General features: G+C 41.3%; 1 protein-coding gene across 2 annotated transcripts in view; it reads right to left on the bottom strand.

Annotated features, from left to right (window-relative positions):
* Positions 1 to 12,107, bottom strand: part of EPM2A (EPM2A glucan phosphatase, laforin) — a 43,497-nt gene that overhangs the window by 15,996 nt on the left and 15,394 nt on the right. For both annotated transcript variants that reach the window (XM_068152458.1, XM_068152468.1), the window contains exon 2: positions 10,172 to 10,346. In XM_068152458.1, coding sequence (XP_068008559.1) covers positions 10,172 to 10,346 — 175 coding nt within the window. The remainder of the gene's footprint in view (positions 1 to 10,171; positions 10,347 to 12,107) is intronic.

The raw sequence follows: 12,107 nt of genomic DNA, 5'->3' as shown, positions 1-12,107 counted from the left end.
GTATTAAAAATGAACTATCTTATTTCATATTTCACTATGTAATTCTACTGTGAAGATAAAAAAATAATTATTCATAAGCACACCAGTACCTTGTAGGACAGGGTGTCTAGATCAAGCCTCATAGGATTTAGTCAGACTTTATTTTCAAACATACACACAAGGCTTCTACTGATGCCTGCATGCAGCAGAATGTATGCATCAGAAAGCAGGAATTTGCCTTTGCAGGGAATGATGCTTCTCATACTGTCATTCATCTAAACATTATCTGATGCAAACAACGTGCCAATTACAAAAACTACAGCCTGAGATGATATTCAGGTTCCAAGGCTTGCACTGAGCAACCTGGAAAAGATTCTACCATTGGCTTGTGCGGATTAAACACTCCAGTTATAGAATCTTGTCTCATGCAGCCATGGTTGCCAATGGTTACTTCCTACATGTCTCCCATAGGTTGACAACATTCCCATTTGTTTTGAATTAGAACAAATACTTGGGAAACACAAGAACAACAGGCTGCTAAATGAAGCCAGATTGTAGTGAGCCATGAATCTCTGGGCAATAGGAATGAGAACTTCTAATATCAATACTTAGCATTGGGAATGATGTCGCTGCTGGCACCTCTGAGATAAAGTATCTTAACTAAATTCACTTAAACCACTACAGATGAACTTTAAGTTAGTGCTCAAGAAGTTTCAGGAATTGTTGGTAAAATTATCTTTAGTCTTCCTGCAGAGTTTACTTTTTAGCAGCTGCTTAGAAATCTAACAGTGAAAATCATAAATTATGAAGCCACTTTTCAAAATGCAGCTTTTCAGATCCAATGGAAAGCTTTCCAATGCTTCAGAAACAAGCACATAATCATTGTGATTATGTAAATGCAAAACACAATTTATTGAAAGGTGTCTTTGGATCCACATGGCAGAATATGCACATGTATGAAATGCTGGAGTCCCCTCAGAACTGCATCAATCAAAGGAAAAAGCATTTTTATCCCTTGTGGTAACAACCAAATGCAACAGCCCTCACAGGTTCTTTAACTTTCCATATTCCTTCCCATTAAGTTATTTATCTAGAATTTCTAAACTCACATCAGTTCATTCATCTTAATTTTAAAGAGGGATAGACACATTATAGAGTACCACAGGCTGGGCAACAACATCTTGGAAACATTGAGAAAAACTGAATCAATGCATCACCACAGCCCGCCACATAAATATCTAAAAGAATGTGTTCACACAACAAAATCGAATCAAAGAGACAACAGTTGCATGGTGCTATCATAATAAAATTGACAGAAAATATTATTTTAGCTAATGTACCTGGTAACTACGTTATAAACATAAAGTTCATAAACCTGGTGGATAGAATAGAATAAACCAGGTTGGAAGAGACCTTCAAGATCATCGCGTCCAACCTATCATCCAACACCACCTAATCAACTAACCCATGCAACCAAGCACCCTGTCAAGTCTCCTCCTGAACACCTCCAGTGACGGCGACTCCACCACCTCCCCAGGCAGCCCATTCCAATGGGCAATCACTCTCTCTGTGTAAAACTTCCTCCTGACCTCCAGCCTGAACTTCCCCTGGTGCAGCCTGAGACTGTGTCCTCTTGTTCTGGTGCTGGCTGCCTGGGAGAAGAGACCAACCTCTGCCTGTTTACAACCCCCCTTCAGGTAGTTGTAGAGAGCAATAAGGTCACCCCTGAGTCTCCTCTTCTCCAGGCTAAGCAGCTCCAGCTCCCTCAGTCTCTCCTCATAGGGCTTGTGTTCCAAACCCCTCACCAACTTCGTTGCCCTTCTCTGGACTCGTTCCAGCAAGTCAACATCCTTCCTAAACTGAGGGGCCCAGAACTGGACACAGTACTCGAGGTGTGGCCTAACCAGTGCAGTGTACAGGGGCAGAATGACCTCCCTGCTCCTGCTGGTCACACTGTTCTTAATGCAGGCCAGGATGCCATTGGCCCTCCTGGCCGCCTGGGCACACTGCAGGCTCATGTTCAGCCTACCATCAACCAGCACCCCCAGGTCCCTCTCTGCCTTGCTGCTCTCCAGCCACTCTGACCCCAGCCTGTAGCACTGCATGGGGTTGTTGTGGCCAATGTGCAGAACCCAGCACTTGGATGTGTTAAATCTCATGCCGTTGGACTCTGCCCATCTGTCCAGCCTGTCGAGGTCTCTCTGCAGAGCCTCTCTGCCCTCTAGCAGATCAACTCCTGTCCCCAGCTTTGTGTCATCAGCAAATTTACTGATGATAGACTCAATGCCCTCATCCAGATCATCAATAAAGATGTTTGGATGAGTTGCCAATCTCAAAGGTTGGGGCTGAGACTGTAACAGAGCTACTGTATAAGTCTTCTTAAGACAAAACTGCGAAGTCTAGTAGGATCTCTTGAAGAAGTCTTAGATGTCAAAAGGGAAAAAAAATGTTTTGACTTACATTTGATGAACAAGCAATGCTGGAGGTTTTATTAGAGCCCAAAGATTGAAAAGAATTACCAGTGTTCGTCTATTTTTAAAACTGCCTCTTTTTTTTTCCCCCAGATTTTTTTCTGAAAATGGAAGCAACCCACTATTACATGGAGCTGAACAATGGTCTTCTGCAATGTAAGCAGTAGTTAACACTGTTTAGGAATCGTGTTCACATGGCCAAGCCTTCAAGCTGGCAGCAAGACTGCAGTAATTATTTTTTTCAGGGAAGTTGCTTATCATCCTTATCAGATCTTCACTTTGGGGAAGTGAAGGCACTAGATATAACCGTTCCATGCTTTTGAAAAGCAACCCTGGCGAAGCTAGATAAACTACAGGATTTTAAAATAAAAAAGGTCCTAAAAGCACAGCAACACCCACACATGTACATGTAGCATCTAGCATCCAGCCCCTGAACTGAAAGACAGGGCCATAGAGAGTCTTGCTGCTGGCCCATGGTGGGTGAATGGACTTTTTTCATGAATGCCACCATCCAATTCCTGCAGCTCTTCACTCAATTATTTTATAGGTAAATAGGTAGAAGGAAAGGGAAAGGAGGAAAAAAGGAGAAATGAAAAAGAAGAGGGAAAAGGGGGGAAAGTCTCTACTTCTTTATTGATTTTACTTATATTTTACATTTTCTTGCCTCTGTATTAAAACTGAAATATGTATTTCTCCTTTTCCCTCCTTCTTCAATGCTTAAAGCAATATTTTCTATTATTAAGTTTTTGGTATCAAAGGAAAAAAGAGGCTTCATTTAAACTTCCACACTGTAGTGTCTTGAAGTAATCAAGAGGAAATCCATACCTCTTATAAATTGGCAATGATTCTCTGAAAATAAGTTTCCCAAAAGGAAGGAACAAGAAATTTTCAGTTCAGCCTCTTCATATGATCCCTGGGAAGACACAGTTAATTTATTTGCTTTTTTTTTGTTTGCTGTTTTTTTTGTGCAGACAGAAAATTATGTATGGGAAGATACACCAGTGATTTGATAATCTATATTTACTCTTGGGAAATAAAATACTTCTGTTTCTGAGACAAACTGTAAGTAAGTTAGAGCTACATTCAACTTTCCTTACCAGTCAGTGGTAATAAACTATCTGATGGTGTCACCTTTCACATTTGGGGACTGAAAACTCTTTCATTTTGAGGCTTTTTTTTTTTTATCCTGTAAGAATCACCTGCAGGCTAGCTGGGCTAACCAACCCTAGGAGCTGTGCCTGGAAAAAAAAAGGGTAGACAAAAGAGGGTCTACACTGCAAACACAAATCCCTGGTTTGACGGTTTCAGCAGCTGTAAACCACAGAGTTCCCTTAGCTAAATTCTTCCAATAACAACCAAATACCTGAATTTGTTCCCTACTGGTAAACAAAACAGCAGTATGGCTGAGTATTCAATCTTTGCTTTTTAAAAAAAGCTTCCTCTATGTTCAGATAAACTATGTTAAGAAATGCCAGTGATGCGTGGGCACCTAACAAATGCAAGAAAAAAGCTATGAGGAAACAAGTATCTGAGGCAAGTGAAACATTTTTGGTGACAGAGCAATGCTGCCCCTTCCCTGTCACCCCGGCTGTGAGCTAAATTGCTCAGGATTTCACAATCTCAGTCAATTTCGCTCACAGCCAGTAACACCTGCAAATTGCTTTCCAGTGGAGACAAAACTTTACTCCCTTACTGACAGCCTGAATGTTACAGAGGAAAGAGGCAGGGAAAAGGGCTCAAGACCTCCAAAAGAAATACAGACGAGGGACAGGAAGGCACAGTAGAACAGAATGAAAAATGAGAAACTATAGTTTTTGCTCCCTAACAGTGCCCCATATAAAATTCATACTTACTAGACTATCAACATTTGCCTGTTATAATCTCACAGAGATAAACAGAAAAATAAGTATATTTACTCCTCAAGGTTTTTTCATAGAGGATTCCCAATCTTCCTTCTGTTTTTATCTCCCAGAATGACACAGAAATGTAAGTTTTTCTTAAGAAGTAAGGAAATAATTTTGTGCAGCCACACACCTATGAAAAGAGCAAATATTTCCCAATACTAGTCAAGCTAAATAGAAGCACTCCCTATTGTATTTTCCCCCCAGTTGCATAATTCAATGGTAATTCTGAATCTATACTGAACTGAGATGGGTATTATTCATTAGCATAGTCTAGAAATGGGATAAAAAATAAAGATGACAATCTGGCCCTGGTTATCTACAAACAAATTCCTTCAGGTATAGCAATCCTCAATGCATCATCTTAGGACAGCTTCCCACTGACATCTGAGACATCCTATAGCATCTGGAACACCTGGATGGTACTCGGATATGGCTAATGAGCTATAAGAAGCCACGTTCCTGTAGAGCAACAATTGGAAGCCAGGCAGTAAACTAGAAGTTTTCAAATTACACTAGATACCAACATTCAAGCAACCATATAGGATGTTTAACATCTCATTATAAATCAATAGAGATCACATCAGCCTCATTAGTAAAGTCTGGAGACCAATTCAGTTCTCCAGTTCATTTTAAAGTAAGCACTGGTGACTACCAGTGAGTTGAATTGCTGTATATGGTCTTAATCTCAAGCTAAGTCCCATCATGGATGTCTTTAAGAATATCTGCACATCCATCAATACCAGCAGAGTGCTAGCACTCAAATAGGAAAAACTGCGCCATGTACAACCCAAACAAGTTAATAGGAGCTTCATTATTTTCCTTCTACAGAGATTTTCATGCAAAAATTTACTCAACCAGTTTCTTGTTATTCACCTCAATTAAAGATGCATGTCAATCAAGTAAATGCTCATGTTCCTCACAGGAGAATTACTACAGACAAAAAGACTACAGTGTTCATCAGCAGAATTCTGCTTTAGTGCCTCCAGAAGATAAGTAAGAAGCACCTGAATTTTGCCCTGTATTGTTCCTCCCCTGTGCACTTATCTACATAAATGTTTCAACACGAATCAGGAGCACATATTTTATATTACTCTCCTCATCATCCCTTCTTTACACTGAAGTTATAACCTACATTACTATGGCAGTGTTGAAGGAAGCTGTCTTACCAACAAGTTACAAAGCATTACAATGTTTGCAAGCACAAGGGTTTGTTTTCATGGTTTGCTTTACTTTGCCTTATGAAAAAAAAAACACCTAGGGACATAAACACTGATGACAACACCACTTTTTTTCAACTTCAAATTTCTTGGACTACATCCAGTTACAGGAACATCCCACCCGCTCTAGAAACACAACATATTAATATTTAATGGCATTAATGTCTAAGTGCAAAAAAGCTACTGCTTTGATCCTGCTTTGACAGGGGTGGTTAGATCTGATGACATCTTGAGGTCCCTTCCAACCTCTAATGTACTGTGATACTCTACTGCACCTGAAAAAAATTGTCAGGATCCACAGTTATGCTCATGTAGTGACTCCCCAATTGCAGTCTTCCACATTTAAAGCTTATTGTGTATTCTTCTTTAAAATGTTTAGCAGCTGTAACAGTACTTTGGTTAGAGATTAACTATCTGTCTGAGGAATTCACTTACAGAATCCATTTTAGATGCATTTTACATGCAAAGCATGTAAAAAATATTTTTCTTGATCAGTTTTAGGAGATACAACCCAAAGAAAGCACACACAATGAATAAAATTACAGCTATGAAGACAGCAATTTCAAAGCACAAATTATTATTAAGATGACACTATAGATGGCATCAATGTATATGCCCTGAAATGAAGAGGTGGCAGTCAGACATCATATTTGAATGGCTAGGCAAAAAACTATGGGAGCTCACTACTTATCAGAGGTGCCTTTTGAAACCTAAAATTAGTATGAAAATGGAAAACTGTAACTAGATGGCTTTTCTGCTCAGTGATATTCAATCCCATAGCACCTAATTCTGCTATCAAGCATCACTGCCTCAAATGCATCCTCTAAGGATCTTGTAATTTCAGGTGTCACTCCCTCATGTGCTCATATGCAAGGCCCTTCTTCTGAGAATTAGAGAGGCTAACATGCTCCTGATTTACAAGTTTTCTGAAGTCATCTTTTCCCAGAAAAGATTACAGTAATTTCACTTTGCTTTGGAAAATTGCTGTGTCCTAAAAGAACTCTGCTGTAATTTGAAGGCATCTTACTGCAGTAATATCTAACATCAAAGAGAAAGGAACTGTTATTTTTTTCCTGGATCAGACTTCAGTAATATATGCTATTACATGTCCAAAACATGTGAACACTAACACCAGAGGTATCAGTCATGATATTGTAGCTGTAGGCATGCTCCATTTCACACTTGAAAAAGTCCAAATACTGCTGTGCTTGAAAAACACATCATAAGCTCTCCAACCTGAATGACCAACAGAAAGTGAGTTCTCTAACTACAAGTTTAAACATAAATTCACCGATTTATGAGTGAATACAATCTATATCAAGTAAGAAAAATCTGATTCCTCAGAGCATTACCATCAGCCTCCACATTATTCAGAATGATTTTTGGCCACAGCAGGTAGCAGGCTCATCTCATCCTGCTGTAGCTCATTTAAAGTTGAAGCACGTGTTATGAAGAAGCAAGGTGGGAGTGAACCTCAGAGCAGCTGTTTCAAATTGTAGTGATTAGATAAACAGCAAATAAAATCAGTCCAGGGCTCATGTAGGAGGCCATTTTGACAGAGATAAACTTTCCTCTCCAGCTAATTTGTGCATGACAATCCTATTAAGTGGAGCAATGTAGAGGACAGGCTCACTTTCAAATTTTCATTGCTAAAACACCTCTTTCCAGATGCCACCATTCTGTAAACACTCTACAGATGGTGGCAGGACTCAGAATTTGTGCTCATAAAGCTCCTTACAGTATTGGTCTGTTACAGCATGGGGAAAAGTAATCTCAGCTGGATAGTGTCATGATCTGATCATACAATGAGTTTTCAGCTGTACAGGCAAAGGGACTGGCTCTTTGCATCTGTTTTGAACAGGGTGGGTTATGTTGTTGGTTTTGTTGGGTTTTTTTAGGGAGGATTGATACAAATCTCCATAGTACTCTTCTAAATCAATAAATCCATTACAAAAGAACAGCATTTTTATCTGCTCACTTCAGCTACTCTGCCGCTCAAAAAAATAATTAGCCAGTATTTTTGGGTTGCTTTGTTAGAGCCAGCAGAATGGTGATTCTGCACCCAACTGTTAAAAGTTAAACAGTCATTTAAGGCTGCGTATCTTCAAAGTACTAAAAATAATATTGTGACAGGACTGTTGCAGGATATGCTCTCTCAATATAGCTCTAAGAAATAAGAATTACCTTGCAATGAAAGTATGTGTGTGTGAGGGGAACAGAGGAGAGCCTCACCTGGAAAAGACTACACAAACTCAGAAAATTTTCTCCAAATATTCATTAGCTTTTTACCTGATTTTGGAAACATATAGTCATGTAGATAAGGCAGCACTAAATGGATCACTGCAGCCTCTGGAAAGGAAGATAAGTTAGCCTTTGGTACTTATTCACTTTTGACAGTTGTTCTTTCTCACAAACTTCCACTGCCAAACAAAGATTCTTTGAGACTGACAAATCTGTGCTTTAGAATAAACAAGATCTTTTCTCTGATGGGGTGTTGGAAATGGATGCTTAAGATACAGATCACAGTAAAGTCGGCCAGGAGTATTATAGAGGTTAAGGAAGTCTCAAGGAAAATGTACCAAGCCACACTAATACCTGTATACACCTAAGAGTGTTTATGAATCCATACTATTCCAAAAGATACCAAGAGAAGGAACTTTTTCCCTCATACACCACAACTCTAATGTGAAAAAGACAATTCTTCTACCTTCTGGGAGGGTAGCGACAAAAGAGTAGAAAGAGGAGACAAGATGGTGAGGTTGGTGCAGCTGAAAAGGTAATCTGGGAAAACTAATACAAAGCAATGCTAAGACCTGATGAAAGTATGATGTGGTTTGATTTCTTTAAAAATAACAAACCCTGTAGGGATCATTAACTGCTCTTTAACCAACACCAGCTGTGCATGGCATATCAGGGCTGCCCTCATTGGTGCAACCATAAGGGGATTGATGCAACCATGAGGGGATTGATTCAGTCATCAGAGAATTTGCAGATGACACGAAGTTGGGAGCAGATGTTGATGTGTTAGAGGGCAGAAGGGCTCTGCAGAGGGACCTCGACCGACTGGACAGATGGGCAGAGTCCAACATGATGACATTCAACAAATCCAAGTGCCGGGTGCTGCACTTTGGCCACAACAACTCCAGGCTGGGGTCGGAGTGGCTGGAGAGCTGCCAAACAGAGAGGGACCTTGGGATGCTGATAGACAGCTGCCTAAACATGAGCCAGCAGTGTGCCCACGGGGCCAAGAAGGCCAATGTCATCCTGGCCTGCATTAGGAATAGTGTAGCCAGCAGGAGCAGGGAAGCCATTCTGCCTCTGTACTCAGCCCTGGTTAGGGCACACCTTGAGTACTGTGTCCAGTTCTGGGCCCCCCAGTTTAAGAAGGGCATCGAGATACTTGAACGTGTGCAGAGAAGGGCAACAAGGCTGGTGAGAGGCCTTGAGCACAAGCTCTGTGAGGAGAGGCTGAGGGAGCTGGGATTGTTTAGCCTGGAGAAGAGGAGGCTCAGGGGAGACCTCATTGCTCTCTACAGGTACCTGAAGGGTGGTTGTAGCCAGGAAGGGGTTGGTCTCTTCTCCCAGGCAACCAGCACCAGAACAAGAGGACACAGTCTCAAGCTGAGCCAGGGGGAGTTTAGGCTCAAGGTAAGGAGAAAGTTCTTCACTGAGAGAGTCGTTTGTCATTGGAATGTGCTACCCAGGGAGGTGGTGGAGTCACCATCCCTCGAGGTGTTTAAGAGGGGATTGGATGTGGCACTTGGTGCCATGGTAGGTCTGTGTTGATGGGTTGGACTCGATGATCTTTGAGGTCTCTTCCAACTTTGGTGATACTGTGATAATCAACAAACTTGTTGCCATATTCATGACTAGAGATGGGGGGAAGCTTACAAATGGTTCAAAATTCCTTGATGCAACTTTGTTAACCACCAGTGCTAAGGCTGCTGTTCTAAATACAATTTTTGCCTTACCTGGAGTCCTAAAGGGTAGGTGCCTTCTTCTGTTGAGGCTTTATTGTCTCCTAATTCAGGCCAGAATGTTTCATTGGTGGACTCAAGTGACCACCACAAAAGTACAAACATTTTATGACTTATCTTAGTACTTTTTTAAAATGCATGCATAGAAGCAGAATTAATCTGTAACAGCTGTCACCAATTGCAGTGGCAGCTACACATTCAGTGATAACTTATGACCCTAAAGTTCTGGTGCTGGAATATATTATTTTTTGTTTCCCAAGAGATGTTCTTCAGCAAATATTCACAAACCAAGCACATACATGTGTATTTACATGTGTGTTTGGACAAGCATTTGAAAATGATAGCTCCTCATAAATTCATCCATAAATTAACATTAGTAATTTTCAGATGTGATACAACTTAACATGCCTGCATAGGGAGCAGGTATCCTTGAACTCAGAATCTCTTCTTCTTATGCCAAAAGCGATATTTAATTGCAAAGAACTGTTGAATCTTTGTTAAACTTTACTGTTATTTACAAACTGTCATTCACCACTTGAAATTCAAAGTCTGCTGACATTATGTCAAAACAGATTTTCTGTGTGAATACTTGACACCAGCCAAGCCCTGCACATGTCTGTTACCTGGAGTAATGGATAGCTTGATGTCCTGCAATATTAAAGTAGAAGTCAGTTGTATGTTTCATCTCATCAGTATGTCCAGAGACTTCAATCCAGTGTGCTATTGGGAGGCAGTAAACTCCATCTACTACATTGCTCTGGTTGTAAACACAACCTCGATCATGGTGGGGCCCATTACCTAGAAGAGAAGAAAGGAAAACTGCAGACTATATCTAGAAAAATCTTATGAAAGATTTGCAGATGTGAATTAAGTATTTAAGGCCAGGAGTGCTGTTTGCTGCCTGTTCAAACTGCATTTCTCCTAACACCTTATTATCATCTGAAATAGTTGCAACAGAAATGTTGTCACAAAGCAAATGTTCAGCATTGACATAATATTTTTTGCAAGTTATTAAAGAGAAGCTTTATAAGACTCCCAAATAATTAACTTAAAATTTCAAGAATCATTCATTTAATTTATGTGACCATAGCATTTAACATGTCTGCTGTATGACCTCCCTATCAGGGGTCCAGGTTTCTGTGGCCTAAGGTCTAGCTCTCACATGGCACAGCAGAGTCACCTTGCCTCAGGTTTAATTCTAAGGAAGATGACCAGTTACATGGGGTTGGAGTGGCTGGAGAGCTCCCAAACAGAGAGGGACCTGGGGGTACTGATCGACAGCTGCCTGAACATGAGCCAGCAGCGTGCCCACAGGGCCAAGAAGGCCAATGGCATCCTGGCCTGCATTAGGAATAGTGTAGCCAGCAGGAGCAGGGAGGTCATTGTGCCCCTGTACTCTGCATTGGTTAGGCCACACCTTGAGTACTGTGTCCAGTTCTGGGCCCCTCAGTTTAGGAAGGACATTGAAACACTTGAACGTGTCCAGAGAAGGGCAACAAGGCTGGTGAGAGGCCTTGAACACAAGCCCTATGAGGAGAGGCTGAGGGAGCTGGGATTGTTTAGCCTGGAGAAGAGGAGGCTCAGGGGTGACCTCATTGCCCTCTACAACTACATGAAAGGTGGTTGTAGCCAGGAAGGGGTTGGTCTCTTCTCCCAGGCAACCAGCACCAGAACAAGGGGACACAGTCTCAAGCTGCGCCAGGGGAGGCTTAGACTCGAGATGAAGAGAAAGTTCTTCACCAAGCCACTTGTTCGTCATTGGAATGGGCTGCCCAGGGAGGTGGTGGAGTCACCGTCCCTGGAGGCATTCAAGAGGAGATTGGACTTGGCACTTGGTGCCATGGTCTAGTCCTGAGGTCTGTGTTGATAGGTTGGACTCGATGATCCTTGAGGTCTCTTCCAACCTTAGTTATACTGTGATACTGTGATGAAAGATCCTGCAGAAAACAAAGAGTACAGCCATGCGAGACTAGAAAGGCAAAAACACAAACAAAGGCAGGACTGGTAATACTGGATCTGTTACCAGCTTAAGGATTCAAGAGGGAAAACACCAACATGAAAAGCAGCAAATCCCAAAGAAAAGCAAGCAAGTGGCAAACAGCAACCCAGCAGGAACTAAGACCTGTTTCAGGAAGCAGAGGAGGGTGGCCTTCCTCCACCTCACTCATAGATTCCTGGCCAGCAAGACCCTTTGATGAGCCCTGCCAGGGACAGGATGCATATCAATGACTTGTTTAGCAGCTCCTTAAATGCTACCTGATCAGTTTGCTAACTGATAAAAAACATTTTGTACTCTTCAGATGCACATCTCAATTTCAGAGTCTGTTCATATGCAGTAAAAGGTGCCTGAAGTGACCCAGTGGTCATATCTGCAACGGCAAGTGATCAACATTACCTAAAATGGCCCTGTCTAAAGTAAGTTTTTCTTAGGATTTTTCACTATCCATCTATCCCTCCATATCTAATATCCATTACCCCTTCTTCTCTTACTTCAATAGTGTGAGCTTTAGTAGAAAAAAACAATTTTTAATACCATGCCAGAGTAAGCAACTTGAATTG

This window comes from Melanerpes formicivorus, unplaced genomic scaffold (genome assembly GCF_026170545.1).
Source record: "Melanerpes formicivorus ecotype bairdi unplaced genomic scaffold, bMelFor1.0.p_v2 SCAF_2, whole genome shotgun sequence".
NCBI classification, from domain to species: domain Eukaryota; kingdom Metazoa; phylum Chordata; class Aves; order Piciformes; family Picidae; genus Melanerpes; species Melanerpes formicivorus.
This window is presented reverse-complemented; position numbering and strand designations above follow the sequence as displayed.